This window comes from Ylistrum balloti, unplaced genomic scaffold (assembly GCF_031769215.1).
Source record: "Ylistrum balloti isolate Yb309-2 unplaced genomic scaffold, AGI_CSIRO_Ybal_v1 Utg369946, whole genome shotgun sequence".
Lineage (NCBI taxonomy): Eukaryota > Metazoa > Mollusca > Bivalvia > Pectinida > Pectinidae > Ylistrum > Ylistrum balloti.
The window spans coordinates 318,827-339,277 of NW_026782051.1; the positions used below are offsets into that span (position 1 = coordinate 318,827).

Below are 20,451 nucleotides of genomic sequence, written 5' to 3' on the forward strand. Positions count from 1 at the left end.
ACCTGATGTGCAAGCTCTACACATTTAACTCGAAGGTTGTATGAAAAAATGCCATACAATGATGTTTTCTTATTGGCTAAGTTAGCAAAGCACTTCCAAAGAATAATAACTTCCATTCCAGATTAGCAGATCTCATTTGAAACTCTTCGGATAGTCTACAGAAGCACAGCGAGGTATGTGAACGAAGGTAACATTGTGAATTGTTTGTCCACAAACTAGAGAAAATTGTACTTTTCTGCAATTTACATTAAAAAGGGGATGACTCCCGCAAAGCTAACACTATTCAATGTCTGCAATATAAATGTGACGGAGTTACATTTCTACCTGATTAGATATCCTTTTATTCTGTACTTCATCGCATAAGAATAGGTGTGTATCTTGATCAATTCCGTATTGCTACGAAACAATGAATTTTACAATTCAATGGATAGATTGTTAAATGGGAGATGGTAAAGACTATAGGAATGATATTATGTTAACCCAGCATTAAGGTGTGTTCGCTTATCTACAGGACACTTCATTGAACGTCAAGTCAGGCAAGTATGCTAAACATGACATTTCCAGTGTTCAACAGATTTCATCTTAGTTCAAACTTTGGAGACCTATCAAAATAACACATGAAAAAATACATGCTTGATATGTTATGCTAGAAATAGTAAAAGACGATTTTTTTGTCAGAAAATTGAGTAGAATCTATTGATAAAAGATCACTTGATTTCATAACATTAGCAAATGAGAGTGTTAGAGAATGCCTTCAAAGGACATGTATTGTGATATTTGACGTTATACAACTTTATCAGATGCTTAGAAATTTAAGCGTAATACATAAACATGAAATGCGGATAGAAAACGTGAATTAGTATAACTGAGTGTGAAGGCATGATCTGTCTATATATGATTGTTTACAGCACTGTGATGATCGATGAATGCGGAAACTGCCTGCCAGCTCTAGAATGAAGGACGGTACAATAAGATAGATTTTTTTTTCTTACAGACCCCTGTTCCCTGTTTTCGTCTCTGTCTATGACAGACTGAAGTTAAATATATCTACTGGAAGAATAGAAGAATGGACAATTCGGTGAAACTCACGACATCCGGATTATTATGTTGCCTGACAATAGCAACCACCATAACAAGAACCTGTCGACTGTCGCTTAAGTCCGTCGTCCCGGATTTGGTATATTGCATTAGTTTTATTCATGTCTTCGTCGTAAACACTTTTCAATGAGGCACACAAGGGTACTGTGAAACTCTTACTGGACATAGATATTGATTTTATCTTTATTTTTTCCTGGCACTTTGGGACCAGTGCTCTATATGCACTGAAGCGCTGATTGTGTTTACTTATTCTAACACCGATAGTCGCAGTGTGAAGTTATCGTTTATCGATACGGAAGCTAGGATATCTCTTTAGCGAATTCAGTTCGTTGATAGAGACATAATTTGCTTCATTGAACAAGTATTGCCGCCTTGTATTGTCACCTCCGATTTGTTTTACTGTGAAAAGTGATGGACATTATGGGCAGTGTAGTTAACTATTAATGAAACATAGTATATACTTGACTGATATTGACAGTGTTCATGTGCGAAAAAAAACGTGTAAGAAGGATTTTTTTAATTACGATATGTCAATTTCATCCAGGCAGCATTGACATGCCCTTCATAACAATGTGACTGTACGACATGTCTGGTAGAGATTGTCCAATATATATATATATATATATGTATAAAAGGGATAGTCAACATAAGGGTATCAGAAGTTGGTGAAACAGAACATCGGATGACTCCAAAGCTGGAGTATCCCTGTCCTACACACACAGCATGTATTTTTCTCTCGTTTTCAAACATTAAAATCAGCTATACATATAACTTATCTCCGTTCAGAGGATGCCATTTAATAGACAAGAAAATGATAACATCAAAATCTAACACAAGAATTCAAGAAAACGAAGTTTGCGTCGGATATATACAGTTATAAAAAAGGGGGACAAGAAAGAGAGAAATACCAATGTGTCAACATAATCATTATCTAAACACAAATACCTTAAAACTAGGGCAAAATCTAAACAAATAAAAGATTTACACGGGGACACAGGGCAAAATATAAACAAATAAAAGATTTACACGGGGACACAGGGCAAAATATACACAAATAAAAGATTTACACGGGGACACAGGGCAAAATATAAACAAATAAAAGATTTACACGGGGACACAGGGCAAACTATACACAAATAAAAGATTTACACGCGGACACAGGGCAAAATATACACAAATAAAAGATATACACGGGGACACAGGGCAAACTATAAACAAATAAAAGATTTACACGGGGACACAGGGCAAACTATACACAAATAAAAGATTTACACGCGGACACAGGGCAAAATATAAACAAATAAAAGATTTACACGCGGACACAGGGCAAACTATAAACAAATAAAAGATTTACACGGGGACACAGGGCAAACTATACACAAATAAAAGATTTACACGCGGACACAGGGCAAAATATAAACAAATAAAAGATTTACACGCGGACACAGGGCAAACTATAAACAAATAAAAGATTTACACGCGGACACAGGGCAAACTATAAACAAATAAAAGATTTACACGGGGACACAGGGCAAAATATAAACAAATAAAAGATTTACACGCGAACACAGGGCAAAATATACACAAATAAAAGATTTACACGGGGACACAGGGCAAACTATACACAAATAAAATATTTACACGGGGACACAGGGCAAACTATACACAAATAAAAGATTTACACGGGGACACAGGGCAAACTATAAACAAATAAAAGATTTACACGGGGACACAGGGCAAACTATACACAAATAAAAGATTTACACGGGGACACAGCAAACTATACACAAATAAAAGGCAAACAAAATATAAACAAATAAAAGATTTACACGGGGACACAGGGCAAACTATACACAAATAAAAGATATACACGGGGACACAGGGCAAACTATACACAAATAAAAGATTTACACGCGGACACAGGGCAAAATATACACAAATAAAAGATTTACACGGGGACACAGGGCAAACTATACACAAATAAAAGATTTACACGGGGACACAGGGCAAACTATACACAAATAAAAGATTTACACGCGGACACAGGGCAAAATATACACAAATAAAAGATTTACACGGGGACACAGGGCAAACTATACACAAATAAAAGATTTACACGCGGACACAGGGCAAAATATACACAAATAAAAGATTTACACGGGGACACAGGGCAAACTATACACAAATAAAAGATTTACACGGGGACACAGGGCAAACTATACACAAATAAAAGATTTACACGGGGACACAGGGCAAACTATACACAAATAAAAGATTTACACGGGGACGCATGAACAAAGTCCGAGGAGAATAAGACCAAGTGTTCCGGAAGATTAAGCATTTTTGTAATTCATCGACGATACCCGCCATGTAAAAAATGGTCAATCCAAGGAAGTTATGTCTAGTTCTTAAATAAGAACAAGGCATATAACAAGCGGAACCTGCGGGTAATTTGATAGTGATGTTCAAAATGGATGAGCCCGCTCTAAATCCCAGATATACATGCGTGTTGATTTGCTCTTCTTTGATATTATGACTGATTTATAACTTTAAAGACACTCTTTTCTTCAATATGTTTTTTTTAAAGATCATCATCAGTCAACAACCACGTTTAATATAATATCTCTCTTAATTGTTTTCTAAATTTAGTAACCATGGAACTAATTTTCGTATCCCGGCTGACGTAGTATACACTTCCATTAAACACGGGTGTATTGTCATACACAGACCAATATTTAACAGGTAAAAATGAAAGAATGATATAGTTATAAAGCTGTGGTCTCATTTGGTTTTTGTGTCCTCCTGATATTACGTTTTAGCATCGTTTTCCTCTTCCGCTGGGATGAGTACACATATACAATAGCGTGATATTATATACACAAAAGACTATCGGGTAACCATGGTTACAATCTTTTTGGGTTATCAACACATTAAGAACAAGTATCTAGTTTGTATAATTTTAAAACAGAATGCAACTTAGACATTTCAGTTTTTTTCAGTCAACATGCAAAAATGTATCTACAAATACATAAGATATAAATCATGATTCATTTTTTATGTCCAGCTTGCTATCATCTGAAAAATAGAATTATTTGACTAGTTTAGATGTCATGCCAAATTTATGTTACTTGTTACTGGTAATGTGACAATACACATGCTGAGTGATGTGATATCGAGGAATGAACTGCCTGTAGTATAAAAATCATCCTAAACATTACTTTTTGTTTGTTTCGTTTATACGGTGACATGATAAATATTCGTCAAATGTCATGTTCCTGTTACAGAGCACAGGCAAACAAGTCAACACCAGTAAAAACTACACGGAAATACATGTAGTAAGTGACCGCTGTAAACCCGGATTTTGATTTAAACATATTTTATTTGTACAAAGTATAGCAAAATATCAGCTTTAATTGATGTATATATATATTTACGTAAATGATTTTTCTATAAGAACAAACTTATATTTTATAGCAAACATTAGATGAATGATTCTTGAAGATGAATAAGCAACTTGCCATCCAGATGCTACTGGTGGTGTTTACTCTGACATATCTGGGAGTTACATATGTCCACGGTGAGTCTCGGTAGTGGAATCTAAACATACATATATCAGATCTATAATTAGTATCATATATTTGATCACTCTTAACCATTGCTGTACTAATTTTATTTATTCAAATTATCTACAGAAATGTATGAAAATCAATCCGGTAAGAACTCAATAGAATTTAACAACTTTCCCCACAGGTGCTAAATATCAGAGAGAAAAAAATGGAGCAAAAAGGACGTATTTCTGATTGGAAGTCATTAAAATGACCAATTACAGTAATGTCATTTCCCATTATATATATTTATATATACGCGTGAATTTCCTGCTTATATATTGCGAAAAATTGAGCCGCTCCTTGGAAACATTTATACAATTGTCAGTCTGTGTGATATGTGGATACCTTAAAAGGATTCGTTATTACACAAAAAATATTTTTGTTCTGGTACAGGTCAAAGGGCATGTGGGTGCAAACTTCAATGCCTGCCGTTTCCATTTGAATACCAAAATGGCTACTGTAGTATTCTAAACACCGGTATCAAAAGGTGTTGTATTTATGGGTAAGTAAATCATGTGATTAAAACTTTTTTTTAATTTTCGTTTTTTTTTTAATTGATTGTACATAAACACACAAATGAATTCAAGAACTAATGATGAATCAAGTGATAAAACCAGTACAAGCTCGGTTATTGTTATGTCCCCCTCAGAGATATTCGGCCAAAAAGGAGAAGTAGGGAACCCCTGAGAGAGGTAACAAATTAAATCATTTCAATGGTTTGATATTGGTTAATTTCAAAAGACATCAAAATGAGAATGAAGATATTAGCCAATATTGATGAAGTACAATTACTGATAAAGTACATAAAATATTAGCATATTCTTTCACCACCTTTCTCACAGTATTCTAAATGAACATGTTTATAAACACCATCTTCAAGTACGTTTCTCCATGACTCAGTATATCCCACAAATTGAATAAAACTATCATTCGTCATTTCGTCCTTCCCCAGTTATACTAGTAGAACAGGTGTAAATTGATAGTCTGGCCCTTAAAACCGCTAAGTAGTCATAAAGAAAAAAATACACAAACTTTTCTACAGATTCTTATCCAAGGCACAAGCTTGTGAAGTGAGAGAAAAATATGAAATATTAGCACGAGAACTCCTGAAAAAGTATAAGGAGAGTAAGACCAGGTGCTCCGGATGAGTAGTCGTCTTCTGCCTCATGGAAGGCACCCGTCAAGTAAATCTTGGTCAATCCATGCAAGTAATGTCACGTTCTGAAATGTGAACGAAGTAAACAACAAAAAATCCATCAGGAATACTAACGAGTATCAAGAAGAATTAAGAATCTTTTGGAGAAGTATTATAAAAAAAAAGATGCATGCAATGATATTGCAAAGGAATTTGCTATCTTCAAACAAAGAATCCGTCACGTCTTTACCGCCACTAGTTAGACACGTGTTCTACATGTCACAATGTGCTGAATTACCCGTCATAATTCCGTAAACAATATGAGTGTTTATAAAAGTGTATAACTATGTCAATATCGATAAAAAGAAAATATCAGATAATAGAAGTACACATGTTTAATTAAATAATTATGAACTGTATGTCTTTTTCCAGGCCACAAGGGTAGAATCCAACTCCATGGCAATTGCCGATGCCACTTCGAAATAAATAATCAAGTTTCTGTGAACACTCTCGTAATTAGGGTGATTAAAATGATATCCATCTTATATCTCAGACTCACGTTTTTTTCTATTAATCAACATTCCAGTGCAAACACGATAAAAAATGAAGAAGAAAAAAGAGTAATATTATACTCCGCTTAGTGGTTGATATTGCACCAATCAATTAGATTTTCAGTACTTGAATTTTTTCATTTTTATTTACTTTATGAAAGAATTGTTTCAATTTATCTTATTCGTAGTCGTAGACGCAATAATGATCAGAATAAGAAGAAACATAGAAAAAACAAAAGGCCATCAAAAACTGCACAAAGACACACAAAAGAAGACACATTTCAATTCAAAATTAAAATACAGTAGAGCCAAATAACTGCAGCATTCAGCTGTTGAGCCCTTCAAGTCCTCGTTATTGTTGGTAAGTGACTAAATTTGAAAAGATTGAAAGAACGTATCATTTTTGTCAAGGCCTACCCTTTTGGAACACCTGGGTTTTTTTCTGAGGTCTCCGTGTAAATCTGTTGTTCGTATTTGTCTTAGTATGCGTTTAAATTCATTTTCTGTTGACATGTCAGTATTTTTGTGTTGTTCATGTTACCTTGTTGATCAGGTAATTATTTATCCGACTGAAATAGAACAGAGGGGGGAATAGAGAGACGTAAGAGGAAATGGAGGGGCTAAAAAACAACTCTATTGACCCTTCATTGCGCGATTCCACTATCTTATCTTTTTACACTCTCCGATCAGTGACAATAGTACCCAAAGGAGATCTGCAAATCAAATTTCTGGCATGATGTCTAGACTTAACTAGGCGGTATATATTGGTGTCCGTGACAGCTCTCTCGTTTTTTTGAAGCCATAAAGAATAACATTCACAAATATGTGAAGAATACTTCTAGTATAACAAAATCCCGCACTGGAAATCGGGATTTGTTAGCTACATCCACGGAATATTAAATGAGCCAGTCGAGCTAATACAATGCTATATATTTTCTACTCGTCAAATTCTAAATGACTTGAGCTGTATGGAAACTACATCATCACCCTTGTTTACTATAATGATTTTTGAACAGTCGTCTTGTATACATCGCGTACTTCCTTAAGCTTTAAATCTAACAAGTAACGACACATATTAAACATTTACAAAGAAACCTTAGGTGGCATTAATTGCTGTACTATATGGAACACGACGGTTTGATTCGACGACGGTCAATGTCACGTCCATCTGCTATTTATAGTTTGTTCATACTTTGATCGAATTTCTAAACCTTTCCATAACTTTCTGATATTAAATTCCGAGAATTTTTCTTGACTTCTTATAGACAGTGTGGTTCAGTTTACGAATATGAGTTGTGATCAATGCTTTAAACATTTCGTCTCTCAAGGGAGATAACCGCTATGTAGTTAATGGTTGCATGCAACAAACATAAAAAACTTCAAACAAACAAAGCTCACAATTTCCTCGAGTCACTCTAAGGATTTCTTTCATGAGCATTTTCAGGAAGACGTTATCAACGGAAGACACTTTATAGTCATGAAACTTATTGAACCTCGGTTTGAAGAAGAAATCTGCAAAATATTGAAGTTTGAGGACCAAATATTCTCATGCATGTCCTTTATCAACATTGTTGTTTGGGGACCGAACCTGTTCTGTATTGACGTTGTGAGGACTAGGGCACCTATATGGACAATGAGGCATATTTTTCATCTTCTGATAACCGTCCTGTACTGACATCCTGGTTTGAGGATAGAGTTCTGGTTATTTTCTTGTATAGACACTGCAGCTTTAGGCCGCAATCTTTTATCATTTGTCCTGTATGGACGCTGCGATTGGCTAACATCTTTTAATGTCCGTTTTATGATAACATACATGGTGGGTATCGTCGATGAAGCAGAAGGCTCTTACTCTTCCGGAACACCTTATCTTAATTTTCTCGTACTTTTCATGAGTCTCCGTATTGATCTTTAGTTAATTCCCATTTTAACCCCGGCTTAATCGAATTTATGTTTGAATCACTGTCTTTATTTTTTTCTGAGCAGTCACCAACAAACCTTCAATATGAATCTTCGACGCAAATAAACTGTCATGATTGAGATTTAATGAAGTAATAACTAACTTTCCCAGGGGATTTTCAATATGGAATATTTACTAATATCGCAGTAAAGTTAAGATGATGGGTATTTGTCTGCTGATGATATAGATGTTTAATGTTAACAGTTTGAAGTGAAATTTGATACAAGCTACTTTCGCTAAAAGCTTGTTAAAAAGCGGTGATTCCATATGGCGTTCGAAAGTATTTCCTTAACTTTGCATTCTTATTAATAAAACGGAAACACAGACGAAGCCGCGAATCACCTCAAAATACTTCTGTCGTAAAATAAATGCGTTAAGCCGTACACGTAAAATAAACCACAATCAAGTAAAGACAATCGTAAAAGCTTTTTGTGAAATCTGTCAGGATTAGTACGGTGACATGTCAGATAAATCTCTCAAACTGTGATTATATTCCGAATTTATATATCTATTTTTATCGTCTCATTTTATTGAGGTCAAATGTACTTCTATCAAAGATTCTGTGTCACTTTTCTCAGTGACATTTCACAATATCCAGTTGCATGGATTTCATTTATATATAGTTTCCGTTTTTTTCCGGAGGAGTGCAGTCGTACTTTCTGAGACGAGTATTTATATCTGTATCGGAAATAATGGATGATTTCTTAAATGCTTCATGGTATGAACACACAAAAGCGAAATAGATATTTTGAAAATTAAATAAAATTCATTTTGACAAAAATAAGACAATATAAAGAATCTCGATAAAAATGCTGTGATAATACCACACCCCGTTTATCAGAGTACAACATTCATATAAATGCTGTGATAATACCATACCCCGTTTAAAATACAACATTCATATAAATGCTGTGATAATACCATACCCCGTTTAACATACAACATTCATAAAAATGCTGTGATAATACCATACCCCGCTTAACAGAGTACAACATTCATATAAATGCTGTGATAATACCATACCCCGTTTAACATACAACATTCATAAAAATGCTGTGATAATACCACACCCCGTTTAACAGAGTACAACATTCATAAAAATGCTGTGATAATACCATACCCCGTTTATCAGAGTACAACATTCATAAAAATGCTGTGATAATACCACACCCCGTTTATCAGAGTACAACATTCATAAAAATGCTGTGATAATACCATACCCCGTTTATACCCCGTTTATCAGAGTACAACATTCATAAAAATGCTGTGATAATACCATACCTCGCTTAACAGAGTACAACATTCATAAAAATGTTACAAGGAGGTTTGATCTACAACACAGTAAACGTGTTTTTGTAATAACTGTTTATATATAGTCATCAGCAAGGGAGTGACAAAAGCTAGATGTCTTCAGATAGAACATCTCTATTATATAACATCACCAATATACAATCCGCCTGTAACAGAAAATGCTTTCGTTTTTTGTCGTAAAAGCTTTTGGTTGGCTTGCAAAGGGACGTCGTAATTTTAAGAAACGAATAAGTCGTTCGATTACGAAAATCGATCTTTCTTTTTCTGTCTCTTATGAGTACCTTCGACTTGGAAGGCATTGCCCAAGAGACTACCATTAGAATAACTTTCGACTTAGCAAGTTACCAGGAAGTACACTATATCTTGGGGGAAAGTTGATATGAGAGTGACAAACTATCACACAGAAAATATAAGGACAGAAAAGAAACACTGTACTAGACAGAATCACTAATGTGATACTGAGAACGGAGGAAAAAAACAACACAATAGATCACATTCATGGCCACGATGAACGTCATGTAGTACCTTTTCTATCTAAAAGTAAGGTTAACATTCCCATGTGTTCTGTAAAACTACTACACACACCAGCTAAACTCGGTGTGCGTTTGGTTTCTACTGCAGGAGAAGCACTCATATACCCAATCTCATTGTACTAGAGACGTATCATTCAACGTAATAAAGACGTTTGATGTGCGTTAGGTCATTTAGATTGAAACGATTACAGCGGAGATTTTGAATCAGATATAAACATGTAAGCCGAGGGAGAAAAAATCGATAAAAAACAAGCTTTTTTGTTCGTATATGATGGTATTCAAAGTAGAAAATATAGTTTGAAAATAAACTTTAACTAAGTAGTTGAAAATTGTGAGAGGAGATGTGCAGACAAATAATACTTATCAGTGAAAGTACAGACAGATGACAACACCATACCATAATATGTACCGTCAAAATTTTTGATAAGTCTATAGAAATATATGATTTACCATGTACAATATCATTACTGAAAATAAGATATCTATTCATAAAACAATGTAATATTGTAGGTCAACGGTGCTTTAAAAAACACAATTTCTTCTTACATAACATACCAATAATTGTAAACAGAATTTTTCCATTTCATAAGAATCTGTTTTTCATAACATCCTAATACATGTATCACTATGTGATGAAATTATTCCTTGATTGTAACACTTAATAACATCAAGGAGTGATCACTTTAACCACAACTGGATTTTCAGCAACTTGGGCCCTAAATATCACAGACGAATCCTAGAGTGAGGAAACGATTGCTTGATGCAGTTTATTTCCATTAGATGGTTATACCTTATCTTGTTACATATTAGTGTTGTGCTCCAGGGGAGATAACTATTATTAAAATATCTGTTTGTGCCATAATTCAATATTTTTCATGTCATCAAGAAATTGCTACAACCTTACAACTTGTTTCAGCATTTATATAAAATATGAATACCCTTTCAATAGTTACCTGTATAAAGCTGATCTTCCCATGCCAAACGTACTGCAATAAAAAGACACCCCTTGATTTTGAGCATTGTATGATGAAATTTGTCCTAAGACATCTTGGTAAACATCAAAACCCTTTCTTTTGTAAAAATCACAGAATTTTGACCAATTAGGCCTCAAGCTTATTTGCCCACAATTTACATAAAATTGGTTTCTCTTTCCCAAGTAAGTTTCTGAAAACAAATAGTCAAAATACTTTCATTCCAACTGGTAATAGAGTTTCAACTTATTTCTCTATCTCACCTATTGGGCCCCACTCCTTTGTCAAATGCCTGGGTTTCAGACATAATGATGATACAAAATCAAGTCCCCTTTACACCAGGATGCTTAAGATAAAATTTGAACATCAATTTTCCATTGATGTAACTTTAGACAGGCAAACATCATAAACTTACTAGTAAGATAAATGTACACAATGTTGGTTAAAATCACTTTGTTTGAAGAAAATTCATAATTAACAATTACAAAACAACACAAAATATGCAAAAACAATAGTTTATTTGATGTAACAAATCTATACAATTGCAAAAGTGCCAGATTTAAGATTGGAGTTCTGGTAAAATTAACCCCAGTGTACAAACTTTAATAAGAAATAAAAATTTCAAAATTTGTTAAAAAGAATGATCTTTTTACATATCAGTATACTGACTGCTTACATGAAATACAGGTAAAAGTTAAATATTTCACTAATATCAAAACTCACTTGATTTTTCAAAATATAGAAACCTCCGGGTTTTCAACTTGCAACACATCAGGATGAAAAAGTTAAGTGAAGTAGATGTCATGATTAAGTATGCCATGCTGCTATTGTATAATGTATCACCAATGAAAACACATGTGATCTTACATTTATATAAATGTAACCATATATAGATATTATAAAGATAGAAAATGAAATAGAAGTAGACTTTGTAGACTACAAGGCACCAGTGTATAAATCAGTAATGGGTTCTACAGTATGCTTAGATGAACAAATTTAATGTTTAAGGTAGTTATCTCAGGGCTCTCTAGGTCATGTCCTGATTTTAAATAAAATAAAATAAGGTGAAAATGGACAATGCAATCCCACTTGTAAACTAGTAAACTTATATGAATATCAACCTATCTTTAGATATCATCAAACATTAAGAGTTATCAGTGCTAGATAAGATCATGTGACATTAATTGTGTTATGCCACAAATTCCAATAAAAAAACAACCTCAATTTCAAGTGGTACTTTTGGGGTAAAAATCACAATCACAAATTGTCCTGAAGAAGCCCAAGTTTGGGCAAAACCAGTAGATGTAAATGAATAAAGATACCTACCTATCCTGAACCTGTTGACTATTTATTGACTATTACCATTACTTCTCTCTCCATCCTTTATTCTTCAATGCCCCTGCATACCTAGATGTATTCAAACAAGAGATAAAGGGACATGTACTCCCTTAATGAGAAGTACTGTGTTGGCTCCACAACCTAATGGATATTTAAAAGTTTACTGTTCCATACATGTAAGCATGACACATCAAGAAAACATGCAGTGACCCTATATATTTTAAACACAAATGCATGAACCTAATAGGGAGAGGACACCCAATAAATGTTATTGTGTGATGTTGTTGAAAAGGCACAAAACAAGTTCAGGGCAGAACTACTCATCCCTAAGGGGAGAGATGATAACCAAAAGATCATACCATTCATCAATCCCATAAAACTCTATGAACCCAACAGTTGGAAACCCACAGGCAATGAACCTTGAGGGAGGGCCTGGTAAATTTGTAAACATATGATCAGATCTTTTCATTTCCAAATCATCAACAAAAGGAGCTGACTGTCAGAGCATCAAAGCAATATATCTCATGACTTGCAAGTAATGCAACATCCAGTATTACTACTAGGTTCAGAAACCACTTGTACAATATTCACCACATTTCAACACACCCAGTCACAATGTCAATGACATCACAGTAACTGTGTACTGATCCACATGTTACTGATCCACATGTCATTGATTGACATAGCACTGATCCACATGTTGCTGATCCACATGTTACTGATCCACTTGGTACAGTTCCACATGTTACTGATCCACATGCTACTTATCCGCATGTTACTGATCCCAATGTTACTGATTAACAGGTTGTTGATCCACATGGAACAGTTCCACATGTTACTGATCCACATGCTACTTATCCACATGTAACTGATCCACATGTTACTGATTCACATGTTACTGATCCACATGCTACTTATCCACATGTTACTGATTGACGTGGCACTGATCCACATGTTACTGATTCACATGTTACTGATCCCCATGTTACTGATCCACATGTTACTGATTCACATGTTACTGATCCCCATGTTACTGATCCCCATGTTACTGATTAACAGGTTGTTGATCCACATGGAACAGTTCCACATGTTACTGATCCACATGTTACTGATCCACATGTTACTGATTCACATGTTACTGATCCCCATGTTACTGATCCACATGTTACTGATTGACGTGGCACTGATCCATATGTTACTGATCCCCATGTTACTGATCCCAATGTTACTGATTAACAGGTTGTTGATCCACATGGAACAGTTCCACATGTTACTGATCCACATGTTACTGATTGACGTGGCACTGATCCACATGTTACTGATTCATATGTTACTTATCCACATGTTACTGATCCACATGTTACTGAAGTTACTGAAGACACAACCAGAGGCAGAAACACCTGGAAAATGGTGTGAACCTATAAAATGCTTGACCAAACAACTAGAATGAACAAAGTTTAATGTACATCCAGCCTCCGTACTTACCGCCACAGGACCAGCCAGAAGATTAAGACCTGTGCTGGAGGGGGCAATGGATCAACTCAAAGAGAATCTACACCTCAGCAACTTATCAGATTCAACCAACAACTCTACACCAGAAAAAATCAATTACAGAAACCTGGCACCAGAATCTACTCACACCATTTGTTTGATGAAAGAACGGATTATAATCAAACCACTGCCAGAATCATGATGGTTGAAAAATAATGAACACTGATTACATTTTTTTCTATTTTAATAGTTAACTGCTTAAACTCATTTTTACTCATGGCAAACTTTGAGAAGTTGATTAGGAATCTATTATAAGGCACTTAACTTCCCTTGAAAATTGTCAATTGTACTGGCATAATAGTTAAGAATAAAAAGTTTTCCTTCTAAAGAGTACATCAGGGGGACCAAGGGGGACCAAGGGGAACCTATATATGAAATTCGTGAGAGATCCACTGCTTACCTTTCAAGAAAAAGCGATAACAAGCTTCACTGAAAAAAACAAAATGGCTGCCTGTCAGCCATTTTGGGATTTTTATCAGTCCCAAAATCAAATAGGCACAATAAGTGACCAAGGGGAACCTACATATGCAATTTAAGAAAGATTCATCCAGTACTTCTCAAGAAACAGCAATAACAAAAATTGTTTAAGACGGACAGATCACGGATGCAGAGTGATTTGATTAACCCACCAACTAATGATGGCTAAAAAAGGGAGATCCCAGTCTGAGTCTGCTACTACAGCATGTTTGTCTTGATGAATATTGTAGCACAGATTTTGGTTTATAAATACCACTTAGAAGAGTTTGGAAGAGAGAACTTAACTGAACTACCTATTGTCTTTTTACATTATAGATATTTAATTATCAAGGAAAAGGGTGTCTGTATTATATCTATATAATTAACTGTGTTACGGTTCTCCAAATAACCTTGATGGGAAAGGAGAAAATGTAACAGAATGAACATGTGACTTTGTAAATGTGTACATCAAGGTGCCCATAATTTTAGTACTCAGAAGTAAAATTTTGAAACTGTCGTAGTGAAGAAGCCCAAAGTTCTGGGCATTACCAATCAACTGCAATAATAACAGAAAACCTACTTATCCGAAGTTTGTTTTGATTATCTATCTTGTTTAGTTCATCCCTATTGTTCTATCACCCAGTACACCAAGTGGTACCCAAGCAACAGATATCAAAAAACCCAATGAACCACTACCAAAAAAATGGCTTTGACTCTACTGCCTGGATCTATGATTAAAAAAACAATTTTATTTATTTTACAACAAATGTGAAAAAAGTTTTTCCAGCTGATATCAATCACTCTTGTTTGCCCCAGACAACCCCAGATAATTAGGTGAAAGGAGGGTGCAATACCAATGTGCAATTTGACCATCCCATCTATGATAAGTCAATCGTACACAGCCAGTTGAGTGGTACACATGCAAATCCTTGCATTCTTTACATACCCAGGTATACTAATTCTTTAATAAAAGCAGTGATGAAATTTCTGTCAGTGTTTGTACTGAACGATGCTGAAAAAGGAGAGACAAATTAAACTGATTCTACGCTTTTATTGCCTTTTTATATAGGAAATCTCTTCTAGTAGCGTTTGCAGTAGAAATATATGTACATTTCTTGTCACATTGCACATTTTACTGATAGATTGAAAATACCCTGGTAAGGAAAAACACCACCACTATCATGATATTGTTAATATTGTTTAAATGATTGACTGCTTGGTTGGTTCTAGGTTTTCTATCTCCTTGTCTCGTCCTATCTCATTGCCTCACCGACAAACGTCAGTCTTCTGGTAATGTGTGTTTAAATGAAAATTGTTTCTTTATTACTCTCATTTTCAAATACAGAATCCTGACTACATCCCCAATACAAGAGTAAAACCTCTCCTGACATTCCTCAACAACAGGTTTGCATCACTTCTTACACCAGTTAACCATTCAGTATTGATGAATCTCATATTGCTAGCAGAGGGGAAATCATCACGAGATATAACATACCTTGTAAAACTGACAAATTTGTCATTAAATTCTGGATCTAGGTGGAGGCCTGCAGCAGATATATAATGTAATGAACTTGACTGTATACTGCAGTAAGCCATATGATCCAAACCCAAGAGGAAAGCAACAAGGAAGAAATGTGGTTTTTATCATACAAGAGCTTGCAACATATTACAGAACGGTTACCATATATTTTGTGATAGTTTTTTCAGCTCCATAGCCTGAGCATGATCTTTGCTAAGAGACAGGCACATTTTTAACAGACACAGAGAAAGAACAGACCAATCCCTAGAACAAGAAAGCAAATCCAAATCCTGGAGAATGCGTTTTCATGACATCAGGGCACCTACTCTGTATGTCACATACGGTTAAAATCACTTTACTATCTGCCTCCAACCAAAATTGTAAACCTTGTGCAATGAATCTATGACAGTACCATACATTGACTGTTGTTCTGATAACAGCTAACAAACCATGTAAACAACTCTCACTTAAATTTGTATTTATAATCTATTCTGTTGAACCCATTCCTTGTAAGTTTACTAGAATCACAATAAGAACATACTGTATTATCATATATTTTTGTGGGGTTGAATTTACATGATCTATCAATTTTATTGACAGTGATTTTGTGGATAAATATGGCTCAACAAATCTAAACTAATTGTAATAGTTCATGAAATCAATGGACTGAAAGTACACAAAATCCCCCATCAAAATCATCACAACGACCAATTACAATTTAACTCTCTACTTACAGGAGTATATCACTCACGCTTGTAACATGGCCTCCTACAGGTAAATGATAAACTGGAACTGTGAGGTGGTGGCCTGACAAACGACCAGTAGAACATTTACGGTTTCGATCTAGCAAACCAATGGTAGAACATTTACTGCTGTGACCTAGCAAACCACTGGTAGAACATTTTCTGCTGTGACCTGTAAAACCACTGGTAGAACATTTACTGCTGTGACCTAGCAAACCAATGGTAGAACATTTACTGCTGTGACCTGTAAAACCACTGGTAGAACATTTTCTGCTGTGACCTGTAAAACCACTGGTAGAACATTTACTGCTGTGACCTAGCAAACCAATGGTAGAACATTTACTGCTGTGACCTGTAAAACCACTGGTAGAACATTTACTGCTGTGACCTGTAAAACCACTGGTAGAACATTTACTGCTGTGACCTAGCAAACCAATGGTAGAACATTTACTGCTGTGACCTGTCAAACCACTGGTAGAACATTTACTGCTGTGACCTAGCAAACCAATGGTAGAACATTTTCTGCTGTGACCTAGCAAACCACTGGTAGAACATTTACTGCTGTGACCTGTCAAACCACTGGTAGAACATTTACTGCTGTGACCTGTCAAACCACTGGTAGAACATTTTCTGCTGTGATCTAGCAAACCAATGGTAGAACATTTACTGCTGTGATCTAGCAAACCAATGGTAGAACATTTACTGCTGTGATCTAGCAAACCAATGGTAGAACATTTACTGCTGTGATCTAGCAAACCACTGGTAGAACATTTACTGCTGTGATCTAGCAAACCACTGGTAGAACATTTACTGCTGTGATCTAGCAAACCACTGGTAGGACATTTTAAGTGGGAGAAATATCTATTTGCCAATGGGAGCTATTCCATCCCTATATTTACTGTTCAATGTACCTATCACAATTCAATACATGATAATATCTATCACCCCACTTATGCACATAACTGTGATGTACAAGTACGATATCATTTCTGTTCATGTCATTGAACTCTGTACTGAAGCATACATAATCTCCACAAATCAGAGTGACCTGTTATCACTTTGTCCAGCCAAACGTTATACACCATTACCATCTCACAATGTTTTTGTTCTAGATTACTGGAAATCATACCAAAGAAATGTTTACCTCCTTAGTTAACTTAGGAGCAATTGACCTTGGAGCTGTTGTCATTGCCTGCATAGAGGTTACTGCACTGACAAATCCAATTCATTAGCTGGTGTTGATCATTTATGAACAATTGACCCTGGAGTTGTTATCGCTGTCTGCGTAGAGGTTATTGCACTTACAAATCCAATTCATGAGCTGGTGTTTTTCACTGAAATGACAAAACAACTGGCATGCGAGCTAATGCTTCTGCCAGTACTGTTTAAAGATTCTGTCAGGTTAGCAGGTACAAATGTTCAGATTCCAGATTGGCTGTCTCTCCGTCCCAAGCAACATTGTTCAGATCACAGATTTGTTGTCTCTGAGGCCTAGGGTTAATGTTCAGATCACAGATTTGTTGTCTCTGAGGCCTAGGGTTAATGTTCAGATCACAGATTTGTAGTCTCTGAGGCCTAGGGTTAATGTTCAGAACACAGATTCTTGATCTTTCAGTCCCAGGCAACATTGTTCAGACCACAGATTCACTGTCTCTCAGACGTAGACACCATTGTTCAGATCACAGATTTGTGGTCTCTGAGGCCTAGGGTTAATGTTCAGATCACAGATTTGTAGTCTCTGAGGCCTAGGGTTAATGTTCAGAACACAGATTCTTGATCTTTCAGTCCCAGGCAACATTGTTCAGACCACAGATTCACTGTCTCTCAGACGTAGACACCATTGTTCAGATCACAGATTCTTGATCTTTCAGTCCCAGGCAACATTGTTCAGATCACAGATTTGTGGTCTCTGAGGCCTAGGGTTAATGTTCAGAACACAGATTCTTGATCTTTCAGTCCCAGACAACATTGTTCAGACCACAGATTCACTGTCTCTCAGACGTAGACACCATTGTTCAGACCACAGATTCACTGTCTCTCAGACGTAGACACCATTGTTCAGACCACAGATTCACTGTCTCTCAGACCTAGACACCATTGTTCAGACCACAGATTCACTGTCTCTCAGACCTAGACACCATTGTTCAGACCACAGATTCACTGTCTCTCAGACCTAGACACCATTGTTCAGACCACAGATTCACTGTCTCTCAGACCTAGACACCATTGTTCAGACCACAGATTCACTGTCTCTCAGACCTAGACACCATTGTTCAGACCACAGATTCACTGTCTCTCAGACCTAGACACCATTGTTCAGACCACAGATTCACTGTCTCTCAGACGTAGACACCATTGTTCAGAACACAGATTCACTGTCTCTCAGACGTAGACACCATTGTTCAGACCACAGATTCACTGTCTCTCAGACGTAGACACCATTGTTCAGAACACAGATTCACTGTCTCTCAGACCTAGACACCATTGTTCAGACCACAGATTCACTGTCTCTCAGACCTAGACACCATTGTTCAGACCACAGATTCACTGTCTCTCAGACACAGGCACCATTGTTCAGACCACAGATTCAGTCTTTCAGACCCAGGGACCATTGTTCAGACCACAGATTCACTGTCTCTTAGCACCAGGAATGTTGTTTCTGTCTTTCAAGGTTTCTGAACATGATGTCTTAGTTCACCCTTTGTCAGGTCCAGGAGCTATTGTTTCTGGGTTTCTGTACATAAGATCTAGGATATGTTGTTACTCTATATGTCTGGGTTGCTGAACAATAAACCTTGTAGATGCCTTTTCCTAACTTTTAGACCACATTCTGGACACATCTTGTCTTTCTGCAGAAAGGGAAAAAAATTCATTTTATATTTCTGAACGAACTTGTATATCAACTCATCAAGATTTTTTTTCATTTACCAGCTTCTTTGATCTGTTACATATCATCAAGTACACAGGTGCTATTTGTAAAACTATCGATACTTATCACAGAGAAATGCTTCATGAAACCATTTGTCAATTCTGAATAATGTTAAGTGGTTCATCTTTCTTCCAAAAGTGAAAATAAGTTTCAAGGATATCTAATTTAGTTCAAAATCAGCTGTTTTGTTTCGTTATTTTTAAGGATCTAATAAAATCGTGAAAAACAGATATCTTGAAATTATAAAATTTATGGAGGAATTTATTGTCCATCAGACATCTCTCACAAAAGAAACATCTTTGATGCTCCAAGCTTAAAGAGGAAATCCATCTTTAAAAAGGCATATTGGTGTTTAATGTCCTTCTGAATTGTAACAAATGTCTAACAGTGAAGTCAGGTTTACAAGTGCTTCTACTTACATCATAAGGAAACAGTGAAATATATCAATAACCTGATAAAAAAAATGCTACTTACTTCAAATATCTTTTTCCAGCATCGGAAACAGCACACATGATTACAGGCTGACTTGAATGGTGTGGTGGCATCCTCCTTACAGAGACAGCATGTGTAACCTGTCCCACAGACAACATTATGTTACTAACGTCATAATGTTATACTGTTAAATAAAACATCATATAGTCTTTTGTTTGGTTTCTTATCACAATGTAAATAATCTGGGTTTTTTAAGGCCTGTTGCTTAATAACAAGTGACCAAAGGGCCTGCATCGCTCACCAGGGCCCGTATTCATAA

At 35.8% G+C, this 20,451-nt stretch overlaps 1 protein-coding gene across 1 annotated transcript; it reads left to right on the plus strand.

Annotated features, from left to right (window-relative positions):
* The first annotated feature begins 13,409 nt into the window (after positions 1–13,409).
* On the plus strand, positions 13,410–13,952 carry LOC132547307 (uncharacterized). The gene has a single exon (XM_060211074.1). It carries the CDS (start codon positions 13,410–13,412, stop codon positions 13,950–13,952), a length of 543 nt encoding a protein of 180 aa, XP_060067057.1.
* Positions 13,953–20,451: the final 6,499 nt, after the last annotated feature.